Raw genomic sequence first — 21,238 nt, 5'->3', positions numbered from 1 at the left:
ATTAAATTTAAGTTGCTGTATACCAGTATATTTTAAGTGTGACTCTTGTGTTAACCACAAAGCAAAAACCTATTGTAGATACACAAAACATAATGAGAAAAGAATCAAAGCATAGCACTAAACAAAGTCATCAGTGGACAGAAGAGGTGAGGAGGAGAAGAGAGGAACTAGAAAACAACAAATTGGCAATAAGTAAATGCCTATTAATAGTTAATTTAAATGTAAATGGACTAAATTCCCCAATGAAAAGACACAGAGTAGCTGAACGGACACAAAAAACAAGGCCTATCAGCCACTTATATGTTGCCTATAAGAGACTCATCTCAGATGTAAGGATACACAGAGACTGAACGTGAAGGGGTAGGAAAAGCTCTTTCGTGCAAATGGAAACCAAAAGAAGGCTATTTGTATCAGAGAAAATAGATTTTAAAACAAAGAGTGTAGCAAGACAAAGATGGTCATTACATAAGGATAAGTCAATCCAACAAGAACATAAACGTATATAACATTTGCAAATATGTACCCAACATAGTACCTAAGTATGTAAGGCAGATGTTAACAGAGCTAAAGGAGAAGTTGACAGCAATGCATTGACAGTGGGACATCAATGAATAGATCATCTAGACAAAAAAATCAATAAAGAAACATGGGTTTAAATGACCTGTAAGACCACATGAACTTAATAGATATATATCTATAGATAGATAGATAGATAGATAGATAGATAGATAGATAGATATGGATAGATAGATAGATATAGATAGATATATGTAGAACACTCCATCCAACAACAGGAGAATGCACTGTCTCCTCAAATGGACATAGACCATTCTCCAGCATAGGTCATATGTTGTGCCACAAAATAAGTCAATAAATTGAAGAAGACGGAAATCATTATCAGGCATCTATTCCAATCACAATGGTATGAAACTGGAAATCAATTACAAGAAAACTAGAGAACTTTCAAGAAGTAGATGTATTTCTGGAAACATAATTTTCCAAGACTGAATCATGAAACAACAAACAAAAGTCCAGGACCTGATAGCTTCATTAGTGAATTCTACCAAACAAAGATTGAATACCTGTCCTTCTTAAATTCTTCCAAAAAGTAGAAGATGAGAGAATGCTCTCAGTTTTCAAGGCCGCAAGGATACCACATAAAAAGAAAATTAGAGGCAAGTATCTCTTGTGAACATTGGTGTGGAAACCCTCAACAAAATATTAGCAAACCAAATTTCACAGTATGTTAAAAGGAACCTACCCTGTGATCAAGTGGGGTTTATTCTAGGGAAGCAAGGATGATTCATCTGCAAATCAGTCAACATGAAATACCTCATTAATGAAAAGAAGGATAAAATAATATCATCTCAATGAATGCAGAAAAGCACTTGACAGAGTGTATTATCCATTTATAAGAAAAACTCAATAAAGCGGATAGAGTTGGATCATACTTCAACTTGATAGAGGTCATGTATGACCAGCCCACAGCCAACATTATAATCAATAGTAAAAAGGTGAAAGCTTTTCCCTTTAGATCAGGAACAAGGATGTCAATTGTCACCAATTTTATGCAACATAGTATTTGAAATCCTGGCAAGAGCAGTTAGACAGGAAAGAGAAATAAAAACATGTCCAAACTGTACAGGAAGAAGTAAACTATCACTCTTGACACATGACATGATTTTATATGTGGAAAACCCTAAAGGCTTCACCAAATAACTGTTAGAACTTACAAACAAATTTAATTATATTGCAAGGTACAAAATCAATATGTAATAAAATCAGTTGATTCCAGGGCTATGAGTTCAAGCCCCCATGTTGGGCGTAGAGCTTACTTAAAATCAGTTGCATTTTTATACATCTAGCAACAAACTATCAGAAATTAAAGAAACCATCCCATTTACACTTCCATGAAAAGGAAAATAGAAATAAATTTAACCAATTGGGGAAATGGTCTGTGCACTGAAAACTGTAAGATTGATGAAGTTGAAGAAGACACAAAATGAAGGCTATTCCTTGGTAATGAATTGGAAGAATTAGTATCGTCAAAATAACGACATTACTCAAAGCCATCTACAGGTTGAGCGGAACCCCTATCAAAATTGAAATGGCATTTTTCCCAGAAGTAAAAACCAAGCAATCCTAAAATTTGTATGGAACCGCAGAACATTTTCAATAGCCCAAGCAATCTTGAGAAAGAAAAAAGCTGGAGGCAGCCCTCTTGGTGATTTCAATCTATATTACAAAACTACAATTGCCTTGGGTCTCCTGCATGGCTCAGTCAGTTAAGCGTCTGCCTCTTGACTTCGGCTCAGATCATGGTCTCCGGGTTTGAGCCCTGCTTCAGGCTCTGGACTGACAGCATGAAGCCTGCTTGGGATTCTCTCCCTCTCTCCCTGTCTCCCCCTCCCTCTCTCTCCCCCTCCCCCCCCCCCCACCTTGCGCTCTTGCTCTCTTCTCTCAAAATGATAAATCTGTAAATTAAAAAAAAAAAAATGGGTGAAGGAGCACATGGGTGGCTCAGTCAGTTAAGCATCATGGTTTGTGAGTTCGAGCCCCCTGTCAGGCTCTGTGTGGACAGCTTGGGGTGGGGGTGGGCTGAAGCCTGCTTGGGATTCTGTGCCTCCCTCTCTCTCTCTGCCCCACCCCACTCACGCTCTGTCTCTCTCCTTCTCTCAAAAATGAATGAATGTTAAAAAAAATTAAATAAAAGTAATTTTAAAAATTTTTAAATGGTTGAAGAATGAGTGCAGTGGGTGAAGGGAATCAAGAGATCCAAACCTCTGGTTATGAAATAATGAAGTCACGGCTACCCAGAGTGTATAATGTATATAGTGTAACTGTAGTCAATGTTATATTGGAGATTTGTAATTTGCCAAGAAAGCAAATCTCAAACATATGATGGCAAAGGGAACCAGCATTCCTGGACATTTCGCAGTGTAATAAAAGTAATATAGTGTTGTATATCAATCATTTCAATTTAAAAAAAGATCTAGAACCCACAAATAAGACGATAATGCAGGAACGAGTGTTTTTGAAGAAAATCGAGCAGGGTAAAGGGGGAAGTGGCAGGAGGTGGAGTTGGCGGTGTTAGATGGGAAATGGACGGGACACCCATCTTGGTGGAGCACAGAGATCCAGCCTGTGAAGGGAGCTTCAGGTAGAGGGTAAGCCTAATGTGCTTAAACTGCAGAGTGAGTCATGTGTAGAGATTACTGCAGCGATAGAAACATTCTGTGTCGGTGCCGTATGTTTGATATGTTAGCCACTATTCACATGTGACTGTGGCGGCTGTGGAACTGAATTTTTAATACATTTATATTTAAAGAGCCACATGCAGCCAGCCAGTGACTACCATAGTGGACAGGATGGGTCTAAAGTGAGGTTTCCTCTATTAATGTATAGTGGTATGGAGTAGGGGAGCAAATCCTATCACATTTTATAGTTCATACCAGGGATTTGGGATTTCATTCCAGGTATAGATGTAAGCTACTGGAGAGTTGTAAGCAAGGTCATAGTGTGATATGATTTATGCTTTAAAAAGGTTGCCATGGCCATGGTCTTTGGAATTCGCAAGGGCAGAACAGGAATAAGGAGGGTCCGTTTAGAGCCCCTTGCATTTATCTCTAAGAGAATGAAGTAGACAGATTGAGGTGTGTTTTGGGAACAGGAGTGTGAAAACTTGCTGTGCATTGGGTTTGGAACATTTTTATTATATTAGGGATAGCTCTTAGGTAGATCCTGACCCAGATCTCTGTGCATGTCATTAAGTTGATTGCAGGGTTGCTGGAATTAAAGATGAAACTACTTTTTATTTGATGATAGCTACCAAACACATTGTTTTAGGAGGATAAATTTACAAATTATACTCTTTAGTTCTTGGGTTCTCCTTTACAAGTTGAACTAAGGCCTTTATTTCCTCATTTTGCTGAGAAAATGAAGTTAATGAGGGTAAATGTCTCTGTGTTCGTGCCTGTTAGTCCCTGTATACAATTGTATCTACAATAGTATCCATTTGGGGCGCCTGGGTGGCTCAGTAGGTTAAGCATCTGACTTAGGTTCACGTCAAGATCTCACGGTTCCTGAGTTTCAGCCTCTTGAAGGGTTTGGGGCAGTCAGGGCGTAATCTGTTTGGGACTTTTTTCTCTCTGCTCCTCCCCCATGCTCTCTGTCTCTTTCAAAATAAATACATTAGAAAAAAATGGTATCCAGTTTATCTAAAGCTTTATTGTTTGTTTGGAGTTTCACAACAGTATTTCACAATACAGAGGAGCACTTGCCCTTCCATCCGTCCCTCTCCCGATTGTAAGGAATATTGTCTGAGTGGTTTGACAGTCCCTGTGCTAGGGTCCAGGATAAGCTTAGAGCCTCTTTGAACTTCTGCAAAATCCCATCATTGTAAAAGCCCGATAGTAGTAACTCTTGCAGATACTGCTTACTTACATTTATGATGAGCACATTATACAGAAGAGAGTAAGTCCTAGGATACAAACTAACATGTTAAAAGAGCACAAGAAACTTGAGTCTTGATCCTCTGCTTGGTCTGTTATCCCACTGTTGATAAAGCCCCCACACCATCCAAGGCTTGCCCTGCAAGGTTCTGACCATCTCTCTCTCTCTCTCTCTCTCTCTCTCTCTCTCCCTCCCTCCCTCCCTCCCCTTCTCTCCCTCTCTCCCTCTCCCTCTCCCTCTCTCCCTCTCCCTCTCTCTCCCTCCCTCTCTTCTCTTCTCTCCATCCCTCTCTCTCTCTCTTTTTCTGTGTTTGCATTCAGGTGATGAAGGATTCAGTTCCGGAGCTGAATGTGAGTAGTTCTGAAACAGAGGAGGATAAGGAAGAAGCTAAACCAGATGGAGAAAAAGATCCTGATTTTAATCAAGTACGTGTTGAAGCTGCTTTTCATTGTCCTACCTTCGGCTTTTCTGAAAGCAGCCTCTCCCTGCCCCTGGACATATGTCTGTACCCCGTGTGGGACATTGGTTTCTTGGCCTCCTTTTTTGCCCTCTTTTCCTCACTTTTGGTGGCACACAGTAGTGGCCCTGATTTCTCTCAAAATCCCATGAACTGCATTATTCCAGAATTAATGTATTTGTTGCTATTAAGTAAGACAGGCTAAGATATAATGATCAAATCGTTAGCTGGAAAAGAAGACTAAAATGAGACACATATCTTGGTGTGTTGCTTAATCATCGAATCTTTAAGTATGAAAAAATCAACTCCATTTCCCTCATTACAAACAAAATCAACCATGGTCTTAGTAATTGAATTTATAGAAAAGATTTCTGGGTTTCTAATTAAGGTGTTAGTAAAATGACCAGATCAGCGTTAGTCTTTCTTATTTCCTTGTGACAAATTTGATGTTTTTCTTTTAAAGTTTCCTGTTTTGTGTGTATTCTGTTATGTTCTATCCTGCTTATATTCTGCATGTTCATAGTGACATTGGAGAAGAGGGTATTAAGAACGGGGAATAACTTGGGAATATGGTTGATAGAAGGTGTAGGTAAGTTTCAGCTTCCCAAAAAGTCAAGACTACTGAGTTCCCGGGTATTCTACAGATACCTTAAATTCATGGAATTTCTCCTTAATTACAATTAGTTGTATCAGCTGAGATATTCATTTTTATTTGTTTATTTTTTGCTGCTAAAGTAGAGTAGCCAAACTATGTTTAACCTTCTCCCTAAAGGAATACAAGTGTTAAGACTCTCCATCAGCTACATCTGTTAACAGAGTAGAACTATCTGGACACACTGATACTTCATTTTCACCATAAGAAAGTCAGAAAAGCCCTGTTGGCTGGAATTTTGGTCTCTGTGCAGTGAATATTACTTGTAGTTTTCCATCCGGCACAGAGAGAGATCCACATTTTCCCCTCCTTGTTCCCGCTCCTGAAATGCGGTCAATACCTGTCAGAGAACGGTACCGGGAACTTGGGTCCCACCCTGCTCACCTCCGTTAGCCATTCTGTGAGGCCAGTTTGTGTTTCATTCGGTCCACATCAGAGGGCCCCTTGCTTCAGAAGGAGCCAGACCCATACATTTTACAGGAATGCCGATTTGTTTTGTTTTGTTTTGTTTTGACGGGACATTGTAAATACCGTGCTTATTCGTATCTTTGTCGATGTAGGTCTTCTGTTTCTTGGGATGGCTTTTGAGATTATCTCTTGATTGGAGTTTGCAGACCTATCTTTGTGGTTAACTCCTAACCGTGTTTGTCATCAACTCTTCTCATGTCCCCATCGCCTTGTAGAATTCATCTTGCAAATCCCACACCCACAAACTAGTTTGTGCTCACTTTAGTTGATACATTAAAATTGCATGCTTGTGGAGGGCAGTGAACATCTCGATCCAGACTTAGGACTCTAGTTTCTTTCATTGCTTGGCTGGCACTACTATATCGTTTTAATGATTGTCTCTTGGAAGTGTGGTTTTCTAATCAGTTGGGAATCTCCTTCTTTCCCAAATATGTTGTCGCTGACTCATTTTCTGAATAAAGAGATAAACTTTGTCAATTAGTTTGAAAGATAGGTATGTAAGTTCATATTGTCTTTAGTTTCTGTTATTTCAAGCTTTGCTCTTCAGCCTGAGTTAATTTTGAAATCTCTTTACATTTTCAAGTGATTTACAATTTTGGGAAGCCAACGTTTCTGAATGTCTAGTTTTATTCATTGTGGTTATAACCACAGCACTTTCTAAAGAGTGGATGTGGAATTACTCTTCTTAGTTGTGGATGACAGCGGATTTCGTATTTACAAATATGACAGAGAATGCTGGGAAACATCACTTTTTACGCTATAATTTTTTTTTATGTATACATTATAATTTTCTTCTGTCTTCCCTCTCCTTGTTTGGATCTTGTCATACTCTAGAATGTTTTAAATATTTTTGACCCTCAAAAAAATGTAGCCTTCCTTTTGAAAAGAGGAGATGGTCCCAGAAGAATGGCAAGCTTTTTCAGACCATCAGGGTCCTCAGACGTTTCCTTTGTAATGTATTACAGTTCAGTACAGATAGCTTCTGTAATTACGGTTTTAAATCCCTGTAATAGGAAATGATGCATCTCTACTTGTCCTTAATGGGGAGGAACAAATCCTCTTTTTTCCCTCTCTAAGCTAGATCAACCCAGTCCCTTTGACTTTGACCTTTTCTACAGTTCAGGTTAATAATGCACCCAGTGTCAGATATCACTTAGGTAATTGAAAGCCATCTAAAACCAGTGGGCTGGTTTTTGTCACATAGTTGGATTTAGATTCTTTTTTTTTTTTTTTTTTTTTTTGAGAAAATAATTCTGGGAAAAGCTTTTGGACCCATTTAAAATCAGAGCCATTAAAAAATATATCTTGCCTAATGCCGAGGGATTTGTAATTTGGTTGTGTTTTGTATTTCTAAAGTAAAATTGGATACGTTGTAGATATTTTTATCCTTCCTAATTTGGAGAATTTAGGTCCACCTTCATCTTTCCTTTCTGCGGATGAGATTAAGGAAAATGTTTCATCAACTTTTAAGTTATTATCTTTCAGTGTTTTTACTTATTTTGAGAGAGAGCGTGTGCACACATGAGCAGGGGAGGGCAGAGGGAAAGAGAGACAGAGACCCAAGCAGCTTCCGCACCGTCAGCACAGAGCCCCAGACGCAGGGCTCGACCTCCGCAACCCTGAGATCATGGCCTGAGCCAAAATCAAGAGTCAGATGCTTAGCCGACTGAGACATCCAGGTGCTCCTCTTTTTCCTTAACTCCACTTGCCACATAACTTAAAAAAAAAAATGTTTTCTAGTGTTCATTTATTTTTGAGAGCCACAGAGCGTGTGTAGGGGAGGGGCAGAGACAGAAGGAGACGCAGAATCGGAAGCAGGCTCCAGGCTCTGAACTGTCAGCACAGAGCCCACCGCAGGGCTTGAACCCACGAACCGTGAGATCTTGACCTGAGCCAAAGTCAGACACTTAACCAGGCGTCCCCCACATAACTTGTTAACGAATGTTAGAACCACCTGTGTATCTGTAGCCTCAGAGCTAGAGCGAAACCTGGCTTTGCGTGGAGCCCAGCCAGCAGGTGTCACCCTGAGCCAGTGCTCTTGTCTGCTTGCGTCCCGATCCTTGTCTGCTTTGTAAATCCCTGGATCTCTGTTAGTAACGAGCATGTGGCATCTGTGTCCATAATGGCCCCTGATCCACTCTGCTCATGCGCAGCTAACACTCAGTGACAACTGCAGAAACCAGAGCCAGGGCCTGGGGCTTACCTCATCCACATTTAATTAAAGCAGGGGAAAACTGTCGGAGGAATCTTGTGCCTCTCACTCCTTGGCCTGGTTAACAGAAGACTGTTGACTCTTAGCCTCCTTATGAAGTGTTTATGGGGGTGTCGTAGAAAGACATTTGGCTCTTCTCTCATTTTTTTCTTAAGACTGGCGCATTAGGAATTCTGGATCCATATGTATGTATGTATGCCTGCATATTTTGCCCAACTATCTTTAGGTAAATAGTATCTGTCGTGCGTTTTCACCCCTAAATACTTAAATCAGGGGTGCCTGGTTGGCTCAGTTTGTTGAGCATCTGACTTTTGATTTCAGCTCAGGCCATAATCCCAGGGTTGTGTGATTGAGCCCTGAGTCGGGCTCCATGCTGAGCATGGAGCCTATTTGTGATTCATATTCATATTCTCTCTCTCTCTCTCTCTCTCTCCCCCTCTCTCCCTCTCTCCCTCTCTCCCTCTCCCTCCCTCCCTCCCCCCACCCTCCCCTGCTCCCTTGCTCTCTCTAAAATATAAAAATACATACATACTTAAAGCAGCATATAAGTAAGATAGTGTCCTATTGCCCATACCCAAAATTTTCCAGGTATCCCAAAGATGTAAAATAGTATTTCCTCCTCCAAGCAACCGTCAGGGTGTACATTGTATCATAGCTAGAAGGCCAGTCCTACCGCCTTACCCCCTTTCTTTTCTTCTTTGACCTTTAATGTCGTGTAGATTGTCCCTGATCCTTGGTCCAGCTGATCGCCCCCATACATTATTGATTTCAGTTTGTTTCTCTGGTCTCTGTAATTTTTGTACATTGGAAATCGGCTCTCAATGTTTGATTAGATTCAGGTCTAAAATTTTTCACAAAGATCTTTCACAGACAGAGCTCTTTCTTGATCCCATCAAGAGGCACAGTGTGTCCCGTTTTTAGTCAAACCAAGTTGATGTCTTTATTAATACTGTCTTTTCTTTTGAACGTTCTCAGCTGTTTATACTTAGCTTCCTCGCCTTCTCAAAAGAAATCGTGTAATACAAACATTACGATTCAGGTTGTTTCTGGATTAAATTTAGTAATCTTAACGTTTTTTAGTTTATCACGTGTGTTTTTCTGAGTGAAGGTTCAAACGTACCATTTTGCTTTTAAATGTTCTTATTGTAATTTTTTGAAGAAAACAAAAACAAAAACCTGCTGCTTACGTGCAGTTACTGGTATATCTCACACATCCTCTTCTCCAATTTTATGTGAGCCTACTAAGTAAGGATCTGGTGAGTTTCTACTCATTGTTGACACTGAATTTCAAATGGTTAAGGGACCAGTAAGTAAATTGCTTTTGTCTATCTGATGAACTTTATGAGCATGGGTCACACAGAGTGGATCATCTCAGTGCTTTGTTTGTTCTGGGTTTTTATTCTAGAGCAATGGAGGGACGAAGCGGCAAAAGATAACCCATCAGAATTACATAGCCTATCAAAAGCAAGTCATTCGGCGCAGTATGCGACATAGAAAAGTCCGTGGTGAGAAAGCACTTCTTGTTTCTGCTAATCAGACACTAAAAGAATTGAAAATTCAGGTGAGGAAATTACAATGTTGGTTTAGAAGGGACCTTCCTGCGTTCCTGCTTTGCCCTGTGTTTATGTATGTCTCTGTTTTCTTTCAGGGTCGATCCTCCTGGTATTAATCCGTTGAGAGGGGGGTTTCTTTTGATTTCAGAATAACGCCTGAATAATTTGAATAATTGAATAATATATTCAATAAATTGAATAATAAATTTCAATAAATTGAAATAACTCTTTTAAAAAGTTTTCAAAATAGCCGAGGTTTGGAAAAAAAAAAAAAAAAAAAAGTTTTCAAAATAGCCGAGATCTGGTGCACCTGGCTCGCTCAGTTGGTGGAACATGGTAACTCTTGATCTCGGGCCATGAGTTCAAGCCCCCGTGTTGGGCGTGGAGATTACTTAAAAATAAGTTAAAATTTTTAAGAAGCCACACAAAATAGCCAAGAATCTTTCTTTCTGTGAAGGTGAAAGTGGTTTGGATTCTGAAACCGTGGGCAAGTCCTGAGTAGCTTATGGGAAACACTGAGAGCCCTGTAATGTGCTGAACGCGGAGGTTGTTCAGGGGTAATTGTTCCCTCACTTTACTGTGCTGTATGTTTTCCTTTGACCACTTAATAAGTATTTGAGCCGGTTACCAGGATCTGCTGTGAAACTTAAGGGGAAATAAAAGGCAGCTACTGCATCGTTCATTCACTTGGGTGAGCCTGGAATTTTTTTACCACAATATTTTTGGTGTCAGATAAGTCTACTTGATAGAATTTTAAAGTTACCTCTCTTTATAGAGTGATGTTTTCCAAATGGGTTTTTAAAGAGTTGTTTTAGATTGTTTTCCTCTCCGTCTCACTCCCTCGTGCCCCGCTCCCAAAAGCAAGCATTGTTGAGTGAATGCAGTGTAGGCATTTTGAAAATCCTAGATGATTTTGTTATTTCTTCGTGTCAATACTAAAATACTGTAGATGAGTGGTATGTCCCAAAATCTAGGCAAGAGGCTCTGTTAAGTTCAAGATGCCCGTGAAAAAAAAGAAATCTGGCCCCTAATCGGTTTCAGACACTGATTTTCCCTCTTTGCTGCTTTCATGTGGCATAGTTTAACTGGTTCTGCATTTTTTCTTGCTGCTGATATTTATCATTGTAATTGAGGCAAAAATACAGGCTTCCTTTGAGGGTGTTATATGTTCCAGATTGTCCTGGGAACAGTATTTCCCTTAGTTGAACCCATGGCTCTGAAAATAAACGTGTTGGCATAATATCTTTACTCTGTTATTGTACCTTTTACATCTGAGAAAGCCTGTTTCTGTCACCGGCTTTTTGCCTGTCAGTGGTAAACCTCGAACATTCAAAACCTTTAAATTACAAAAAGAGCCCCTGTGGATAAAGACAGTTAAAAAGCCTGTGCTGCTTTTATTATGGACTACCATTTTTGAAGAACAAATCAAAAGTCAGCAGAAATAACCTCTGTTTAGGAACATGTTACCTGCACGGAGGAGCTGTTAGAAGCCAGCAGCAGTTCAGATGAAACCCCCAACGTGCTCTTCTCCGGTGGGTCCTTTGCAGTGTCCTTCCTCCCCCACCCGGGCTTTGAAGCCGCCGTGATCCAGAGTCAAAGGAAAGGGCAGTGAAATGTAATTTCCCCTTGCTGCTCAGTGGTGGTAGCTTTGAAAGCCTCCACTAGATGTGACCTTTTGCCTGGCAGCCTGGCCAGCATTGGGGTTTGTGGTGGGCACGAGTGTGGCCCTCAGTTAGTGGTGGTGGGTGTTTTGTTTTTAAAGTATGTAAATGCCTCTTTTACGTTTGATAGAGCCTTTCCTCGTGGAGAGAGTACATTTCCAAGTTAATAAGATGGCATCATTTGTAAAAGTGTAAATGTTTTATTCTAGACATCCGCATTTAGTGTGGCTTAAAACCTTAAGAAGTTTGTCTTGCCTGATGATTAATTCAGCCACCTCTGATACCGTAAAGTAAATGGAATTACAGTTGGTTCATCTCCCTTTGCAGAAGATGTTCGGTGTTCGGTTGTATTATTTCATTTTCCCGCAGACACGTTTTGAGCAGTCGCGCTGCCTGCCTTAGTAAGGAGGAAACGGTGGTGCCGAGGATGGATGGCTGCCAGGTGAAGCCATCGCCCCTGCGTTTCCTTTAGGCCACACACCCTTGTGTCGTAGCAAGGAGCGCAGGGTGGCTTCCCCTTAGGACAGGGTTTGTTCCCCTTAGGACAGCATATGGTTGTTCCTCGTATGCTCCATAGATTAGGGATGCTGCACCTATATAATATATGTTATATTTTAATGTTTATTCATTTTTGAGAGACAGCACAAATAGGGAAGGGGCAGAGAGAGAGATGGAGACACAGAATCCAAAGCAGGCTCCGGGCTCTGAGCTGTCAGCACAGAGCCTGACGCAGGGCTCAAACTCAAGAGCTGCGAGATCATGACCTGAGCTGAGACGCCTGAGCCACCGAGCTACCCAGTCATCCTGCACCTATATACTATTAAATTATACTCGGGCATTTTTACGGCTTGTGCATTATTGTGCCAAAGGCCTCTGTGCCCTTGATTGGCTTATTCCCTTCTTCTGAAGTAGAGTGTGCTCTTTTCACTAGCAAACACTTGCTCATCTTTCATGGCACCTCTCCTACAAACCTGCCTTGGCCTCCAGCTGTAGAACCGACTCTTCTTGTCCTCCATGCTCCCCAGATCTGACATGTACCTCCTGCCACCAGCCCCGCCATGTTCTGCCCTCACTCTCTGAACGCCTCCCATGTGGGGTTCCTCACTCAGTGTTTGTTATTTCCCACACTGAACGAAGCATTTGACTCATGGTGGCTTCTTCATAAAAGCTTCATTCGTTGTTAAGTGTCCTTGGCCATGTGCTCAATACATAAAGTCCTGAGCATCCACCCCTCAGTGAGGGTGCTCGTGTCTGGATGTGTTTCCTTTGTCCAACCTCACGGGGCTGGTGCAAAGACGCTGAGTATTCTGGGATACCAGCAGGCGTTCCTACAGTCGAGCAGCTGTAATGTTGCCCACATTAAGTTCGTAATGGACACCTCCATTGTAACTCTGCTTTCTTCCTCCCGATTCCTCTTTGGTAACCTGGTTACCTCTGCCTGATTCCTATGTGCTGGGCTGGCTTCGGTAGAAGTGACCTATTAGTACTTCTTACAAGAAATAGGCTTATTGATTTAAAGGCAGTTGATTGATGATGTCAGTGCATGTTAGCCACAGAACCATCTGTGTTGTCTTTTTTTTAGTTTATTTTGAGGGAGAGAGAGGGAGACAGAAAGAAGCCCAAGCAGGCTCCACGTTGGCAATGCAGAGCCCGACACGGGGCTCAAACTGACCAACCGTGAGATCGTGACCTGAGCCTAAGTCAAGAGTTGGGTGCTTAACCGACTGAGCCACTTAGGCACCCCACAGCCACCTGCTTCTCAGAAGCTTGTGTCCTTTTGAGAAGTCCAGTTAAGATTCAGGCCTAACATGGAGGAGGCCCGTGTTGTTATCCTTGTTCCTAATTTTCTGTATGCCATAATTAAAATCACTTTTCCAGGGGCGCCTGGGTGGCGCAGTCGGTTAAGCGTCCGACTTCAGCCAGGTCACGATCTCGCGGTCCGTGAGTTCGAGCCCCGCGTCGGGCTCTGGGCTGATGGCTCGGAGCCTGAAGCCTGTTTCCGATTCTGTGTCTCCCTCTCTCTCTGCCCCTCCCCCGTTCATGCTCTGTCTCTCTCTGTCCCAAAAATAAATAAACGTTGAAAAAAAAAAATTTTTTTTTAAATAATAAATAAATAAATAAATAAAATCACTTTTCCAGTCACAGTTTTCTTGTCTTGGAAAGCTCTTGGGCCCTATTATACACACGGTTGTCTCAGGGCTTCTTCATCTTTCCAGATTCAGAGAGTAGAGTAGCGTGCATATAAAGGTTAGGATGGTTTTCCCTTACCATCGTTGATACTGGTAATATACATACATATAATAAAACATTCACTTGAGTATGTAAGTAAGCTATGAAGCATAATAAAACGGATACTCTTGAATGCACCCTCCAAGTTACAAATTAGAACATATCATTGAAGGTGCCCATGTGCTCCTGTCCAAGGCCAAAACTTCTTACCTGCCCACTGGTAATTACTACCCAGAAATGATTAAAAAAAAAAAAAAAAGAAGACATTTTTGTGAATTTGAAAAAATGTTTAAGTATTATGCATAGTAGTCTTTCTGAGTTTATTTAATGTTTTAATTTTTTTTTTTTTTTTTTTAATTTTAGAGCGAAAGTTGGGGATGCACACAGGGCATGGGGGTAGAATCCCAGGCAGGCTCTGCGCAGAGCCTGATGTGGGCTTCATCTCACAACCCTGGTTATCATGACCTGAGCTGAAATCAGGAGTCAGACATTCAACCAACTAAGCCATCCAGGGGCCTCTGAATGTACTTAATTTTTTAATAATTGGCTAGAATTATGAAGGGGTCCCTTCCCTTAAGAAATTCATATTTTGGTTCCTAGAGGCAAGACTATCTAAGAATATACAGCAGTCCCAAGGGTGAATTATGTAGTCCAGGCTTGCTAAAGAAATTAGGACAGAAGGAAGAATCCAGATGGCCTGCTGGTTAATTTAAAGATGGTCTTAGGAAAGAATTTTGACTTGACTGGTAAAAGGACGTGTGACCTGGGCATGAGGAGAGTGACTGTCACGTCCTGGCTGAGGCCTTAAAACCAGAGGAGCTACCGGCCTGGTCCACCTGCTCCTTTGATTTCCCCACACCCCCTCTCTCGGGGAGGCGGCAATGCGCAGAACAAAAGGGTCCGTGGGTATAATTGTTCTCTACCAGGCTTCCTAAGGATGTTCTCAGATACGCTAGGACTCTAGTCTTTGTAGGAGTGGAGGCTGTGGGCTGATTGCAAGGAGTAATATCTTTTGTACTCTGAGGACTTTTGTTTGTTTGTTTGTTTGTTTGTTTGTTTAAAGTATCCATGTATTCATTTATTCCAGTAGGGTGTAAGTCTCAGTATTATTTGCCTCATACACGCTTTCTTTTATATTGGCACAGATCATGCACGCGTTTTCGGTTGCTCCTTTTGACCAGAATCTGTCAATTGATGGAAAGATTTTAAGTGATGACTGTGCCACCCTCGGCACCCTTGGCGTCATTCCCGAATCTGTGATTTTGTTAAAGGTAGGTAACGGCTCCTTACGTAAGGAATTCTAGAAAACTTTGATGGCCTGTTCCCACAAGCGACAGTGGTGAAGATCGCCTCTGGTCCTCAGGAGGCTGTGCCAGTAAGCGACTGGCCTCCAGACGTTCCCACTCTAGCTCAGCTGCACAAGACTGAGTGGAGATCAGAACAGAACATCGCTGGTTCTTGTGGGGTTTTCATCATTTTTGTTAAAAATAATATAGATTTAAGCCTCCACCCAGACTTCTGGATCAGCAGAATTACTTAACCATACTTGTATTAAACCATCCCCTCATTTCCTCTTGGCTCAAAAGTACCAGCCACTCAAGCAGGGAAGCAAATGTAACACATGAGGCTTGGCCACGATGGTCCAAATGCTTCTGGTTGACTTGGGATTTTTGTCCAGGGCATGGAAATTGGCTTCAGGTGCAGTAGATAGGAGAGGTGGAAAGTGTTTTGCAAAGGCAGGGTCCTGAAGAGTCCTTGAACTGCCTCATTAGCCCAGTTCTGTCTTTACCCTCCTCTAAGGGGTGGGTTTTGTCCCTTCCCTTTGCCTCTTTGGTTTCTTAGTGGCCAGAATCATCCCCACTGTGGCAAACAACCACTGCGTCACCCGGTAGAGTATCTGTATTTGTTCACTATTTTGAACTGTGAGATACATGCTTGTATCTGGAGCCTCAGTCCTGGTGAGATACAGTTGGGCCCTGGAAATGAAGGAGCAGGCCCATAATACCCACTCCTCCACTCACTCCTACCGCCTGCCCATTCCCTGTTTCCTTTTTGCTTTTCTTTCAACTGTAGGTTCTGTGGAATTATTCTGAAAACCTAGAATTGCCGAGCCCTTAAGGACCCTAGGTCTAAAACCCTTGAAATGGCCCATGTTATCAGAGGACTTGTACCTTGGACGATCAGCTAGAGTCTATGCTAGCCATCAGCCTCAGGGCTGGCTTCTGTCCTGAAAGGGGGAATGGGTGATTTCTTCCTGCTGCCGAGGAGGAACAAAAATGTCTTTTTCGGCTAACTTATTTTTTGGAGGACCAGTCTGACCTGGTTTCCACCAGCTCCCTGTCACCGTCACCACTGGCATCCTAACTCACATTCATTCATTTTGTGCTTAGTAACCACAGGGGAATAGATTTCCACATCGGAAGGTGTTTTTAAGAGCAGTTAACCAGTGTCACATATAATGTATGGTTTGGGGGTGATGAGTGTAGACCCATCGTCGTAGGCGGGGACATCCTTTGTTAGTCCTGGACATGGCCGCCTCTCTACCGGACAGCGCTTGTATCTGTGTCCTGTAGCAAAACACCGGTCGACATGTGGACCTGCCTTCCCTGTGGTGAGGATCTGCCCTGGTTTTCACTTGTCTTCGTTGGTTTTTCTAGGCCGATGAACCGATTGCAGATTATGCTGCAATGGATGATGTCATGCAAGGTAAAGACACATTTGTTTTAGGAATTTAAGTTGCTAGAAGGAGAGGTAATTACACCTGGTGAAGTTTCCATCTAACAGTGCTTTTACTTTTCACTTTGAAAAAGTTTTACGTGTTGTTAGGGTGGAATCTTACATTCTTTCTCCTGGAAGATCATAGAGAAGGGCATGTGCAAAAATTGGGCAAATGGAAAGCTGAGAACAGAGTAGTAATGATTTAGCTGAGCTGAGGAAACTGAAGCACAGGTAAGCCTGGCAATAGAAGAGGTCAACCAGAAGCAAAGTTAATTCTGATTGTAGAGCCTCAGACAGATGCACAGGAGACCCCAGGCACTTCGACAGTGGGAGTGAGGTCAGAGCCTGAGAAGAGGAAACTATGTAAGAAGCAGTAAGACAGCGCAAGCCCCTCCTCTGGATCCTTCCCCACCGGGACGTCACGTGAGCAATGAAGATGTGTTTCATTGAAGCTCTTTGAAGGCGAGAATGAGGCTGTTACATAGCAGACAGGAAGAACACCCCTGTCTTTGTTCAGATGCTGACAGCTGCCTCTGCCTCCCACACAGGAGCGATGAGCTAAATCGCACTCGGGGGACACTGGCCAATTCAAAAAATCACCTACAGATAGGTATTTTTTATTTATTTATTTATTTATTTTTTTTTTTTCAACATTTATTTATTTTTGGGACAGAGAGAGACAGAGCATGAACGGGGGAGGGGCAGAGAGAGAGGGAGACACAGAATCGGAAACAGGCTCCAGGCTCTGAGCCATCCGCCCAGAGCCCGACGCGGGGCTCGAACTCACAGACCGCGATATCGTGACCTGGCTGAAGTCGGACGCTCAACCGACTGCGCCACCCAGGCGCCCCGATAGGTATTTTTTTTAAGTGCTTCATCTCCCAGTAACCCTTCAGTGAGGCCCACCAGTGTCCACTGACCAGTCCTCATACTTCACTAGGGATAAATGGGCACCTCCAGACCAGACAGTGGAGGAGTGAGGGTCTGGAACGAAACGGTGTCCATGAAGAGCCTCAAGAAAGGAAGCTAAATGAAGCAGTCCATGCAGGAAGCAGAAGAAACCTCAAAAATTAACTATAAATAATACAGAGAGACCATATAGCTAGGGACTATATAAGAGAAACGTTGAGAGGACAGAAAGGTTTTCATGAAAATATAGAATGATCATACCAAGGATCCGATGCAGTAAGTGAAATTCTAGGGACTCGTGAATCTAAAAGCATCCAGAGATACGGGAGGAAAACAAATCCCCTTCATAGGATAAAGAGTCAGAAAGACCAGTGGATGGAGCTGTGCCCACAGGATTCTGAGGAAAAGTGAGTTCTGATCCAGAATTCCACAACTAGACAGATTTTGTTCTTCCCTCACATTTGAGGCCCCCAAATATTTCTCTCTCAAATATCATTTGCCAATACACTGTGGACGGGTGTGCTCTTTGTAAACAAGAGTGCAAGTCAAGAACGAAGTCGTGGTGGAACCAAAACCTAGGGATCCAACAGAGGAAGACAGCCCTAGAAGACGGGAAACCCCAGAAGAGAAGCCCTGCGATCAGCAGCGAGCACCCCCCAGTCCAATCGGAGCAGGGAACACAGCTCCGGCAGAGTGTGTCCACGGGGAAGAGTGGAAGTGATGGGGGGCTGTCTTGAGGTTTACAGGTCTTCCAGCGTCTGTATGCAGCAATTACCACCCCCAGAAAGGTAAAGTCATACCAGACAGGAAGTATGACCAAGGTGCACTGAGGGATTCAACCGTGAGCACTTGTTACTGGAGTGAAAGGTGACGTGAACACTGGACACTGACTTGACTGGCTTCACAACAAAAAATACCATGTCAGGAGGGGACATGGGTTAGGGGGCAGGTGGTAGACCAACTAAATCTTTAGTGTTCATTGAGGAAGTTGTTAGATATTATTTATCTAATGTTACGAAATAATAATACAGTTGACCTTGAACAACATGGGTCTGAACTGTGCCAGGTCCACTTCCACATGGGCATTTTTAAATAAGTGTGTATGTGCAGCACCATAAATGTATTTTCTCTGCTCTATGATTTTCTTAATATTTTTTCTCTAGCTTACTTGATTGTAAGAATGCAGTGTATAATGCATATAACATACAAAATATGTGTCGAGTGACTGTTTTGGGTGAAGCTGTCAACAGAAAGCCGTTAGTAGTTAAGTTTTGGGGAGAGTGCAGAGCTCTGTGTAGATTTTCAGTCATGCTGTGGGTGAGCGCCCCTAACCCCTAGTTGTTTAAGGGTCAACCGAATCAGCCTATCATCTGGAAATAGAGACCAGGAGAAAAGGCTACATGAGTCTGAAGGGGTTGCTTCTCGAGTGTGGGAATGGAGGGAAGGTGAGAGAGACACAGCATCTCTCCAAGGGCATCTGTCCCACGGTTTTCTCCAGGCCCCCCCTGGAGTCCTGCAAAACTTGGCTCTAGCTACAGCCATTGTTCTACTGTATTTGACTTGTGTGTTGCTTTGATAAAAGTAAAAACAGGGGCGCCTGGGTGGCTCAGTCGGTTGAGCGTCCGACTTCAGCTCAGGTCACGATCTCGCGGTCCGCGAGTTCGAGCCCCGCGTCGGGCTATGGGCTGATGGCTCAGAGCCTGGAGCCTGCTTCCGATTCTGTGTCTCCCTCTCTCTCTGCCCCTCCCCCATTCATGCTGTGTCTCTCTCTGTCTCAAAAATAAATAAACGTTAAAAAAAAAAAAAAAGTAAAAAAAAAAAAGTAAAAACAAAGAGAAAGATCATCATCTGATTATTCTCACCCAAAATTTCAAAGGTAATCGTTATGGGTGAGTAAAGTAATTAGAAGTTATTTATAAACTTTTTTTTGTCTTTAGGCATTGCAGTAATTTAGGCATTCTTGTCTGTCACGACGGTGTTTTCATTTTGGAATTCTTTTTTTCTCTCTCTTTTTTTCTAGTGTGTATGCCAGAAGAAGGGTTTAAAGGTAAGTTACATTTGTCATGTTTTGTTCATGAATGTCAGAGTCATACCGTAATTTTCTCTTAAAGCGAAGGCTGTAATTTGATTTTAAAATGGAATCCAATATAGTCTCATGACTGAAATTAATTTTAGTTAAATGCATTTTTTATTCGGGCTTCTTCATGATCTTTTTCAGCACTCGGGCCTCAGCCACGGCCTGTGTGTTCAAAGTCTGTGGTGCCAGATGTCCATTTTGCTTTTCTCTTTCTCATCTGGAGGGGCGGGTGGGTGGGGAGGTTGGGGGGTTAGCTGACGGCATTTCTATTTACCTTTCCCCGTTCCTCCTCTCAGTCCCACCTTGGAGCAAAACATTTCGTGTGTAACTGATGAGAATTAGAGGGAAGGAATTTGCTGAATTATATCCAGTTCAGTGAAAAGGTTTCATTCATCCATTTAGAATTCAGGCCTTTCTTGGATTACGACTGTGGATGGAGACACAGCGGTGTCTTGTCACATCATGGCCGCTATTAGTTCTGTATACCGATAGTATTCATTAATTCATCAAATACAGATCTTTGATATTTACAGATTGAGCCTTTGCCCTTCTGATTCCTTTTGGCCTACTCCAGAGGTCCGTGGCAGCTTGTGATTTTTTTTGCCTCGGACTGAGTTTAATCAAACACCAGGGGTCCTTTGCTGAAACAAATAAGTGAGCAAAGCCACTGGCCTTAGTAAAGCCTTTCTGTCAATGCAGCTTTGTTGTCTACACGTTACTACACAAAGAAGTGGTCAAAACAAAGCAAAAAATGTCTTTATGAGAAATGGCCATCAAACGAAAGCATCAATAAAATGTGATTAACTTGTGCGAAGATACCGCGTAGGAAACACATGGCTTTCAACTGAAACGTGGTTTAGCGGAAAGCCTGGAGTCTGCTGCTCTGTTCTTACCCTTCACCATCCAGGGGCTGCTGTGCTCACTCATTAAATTGGATATTCCCTGGTGATGATGCATTCTTGGCAAATGGAATACCTGAACTCTTCATTTTCAGTTCACAGCTCTACCTCCACATGTGTTTCTTTTCCCAGGTACTGGTCTACTTGGACATTAATCTTTTGGACACTTGCTGACTTCTGAGAAATGACCAGAAGGGAAGAGAGACGTTTGACATATGTTAGGGCATTAACGAAAAGATGGATTTAAGAATTAAACCATTCTGTGACTCTTCCAAAAGGCAGAAAACTATTCTGAAGTGACTGTCCCAAATGCCTTATGTCAAATAAAGCAGATTGCACTGACGGACATCAGACTTGAAGGAAATGTTTCAAATTTTATATTTAAGAGAGGGTGGCGAGCGGGCGGGGCAAGTAAAGACGGAACCGGTTTAGTAGCAGTAACAGTAAATCATGTTTACATATGAGATTTATAGTCACGGGAGGGAATAAAGTTCTGTTATATTTCCCTGCTCGCACTTCATACCAGATGCATTGGTCCAGAAAGGATTTGTATCACAGTAGATGGGACAACATTCTGCTCTGAACTAAAAAGTAATTCTTTAGAGACATAACCTGCTTACCAATACCTGTCTTTGATTCATATTTTACTTTGAATAAAGCATGAAAGTGAAGAAACTTGCCTTAATTGTGGAAAAGTGTCTTCAGATTATCCTTCTCTGTGTCGGCTCCCACACTACCCGCTGCCCCCTGGTCTCTCTTAGTGTCGGGTCAGGGAGGAGGCACCTCCGTGTCTCCTGCAGTGAGCGAGGGATTGGGTCTCAGTTTTGGCTTCAGTGCCCTGGCTTTCGTGCACACAGAAAGGATGGCAAATGTTTGTTACCTGTGATAGCACCTTCCTCCAATCTTGCCGTCATTCAGAATTTGGGAAATCAAGTACATCTTGCACTTTAG

At 42.4% G+C, this 21,238-nt stretch overlaps 1 protein-coding gene across 8 annotated transcripts in view; it reads left to right on the top strand.

Annotated features, from left to right (window-relative positions):
• The window catches only part of USP48 (ubiquitin specific peptidase 48), a 113,603-nt gene extending 92,636 nt beyond the window's left edge, over positions 1-20,967 (top strand). For all 8 annotated transcript variants that reach the window (XM_040464259.1, XM_040464249.1, XM_040464242.1 and 5 more), the window contains 6 exons: positions 4,773-4,877; positions 9,647-9,802; positions 14,830-14,955; positions 16,342-16,390; positions 19,332-19,358; positions 20,420-20,967. In XM_040464259.1, coding sequence (XP_040320193.1) covers positions 4,773-4,877; positions 9,647-9,802; positions 14,830-14,955; positions 16,342-16,390; positions 19,332-19,358; positions 20,420-20,442 — 486 coding nt within the window. In that variant the 3' untranslated portion in view covers positions 20,443-20,967. The remainder of the gene's footprint in view (positions 1-4,772; positions 4,878-9,646; positions 9,803-14,829; positions 14,956-16,341; positions 16,391-19,331; positions 19,359-20,419) is intronic.
• The last annotated feature ends 271 nt before the right edge of the window (positions 20,968-21,238 follow it).

Source organism: Herpailurus yagouaroundi, unplaced genomic scaffold (genome assembly GCF_014898765.1).
Source record: "Herpailurus yagouaroundi ecotype Mexico unplaced genomic scaffold, PumYag 77, whole genome shotgun sequence".
Taxonomy (NCBI): Eukaryota; Metazoa; Chordata; class Mammalia; order Carnivora; family Felidae; genus Herpailurus; species Herpailurus yagouaroundi.
This window is presented reverse-complemented; position numbering and strand designations above follow the sequence as displayed.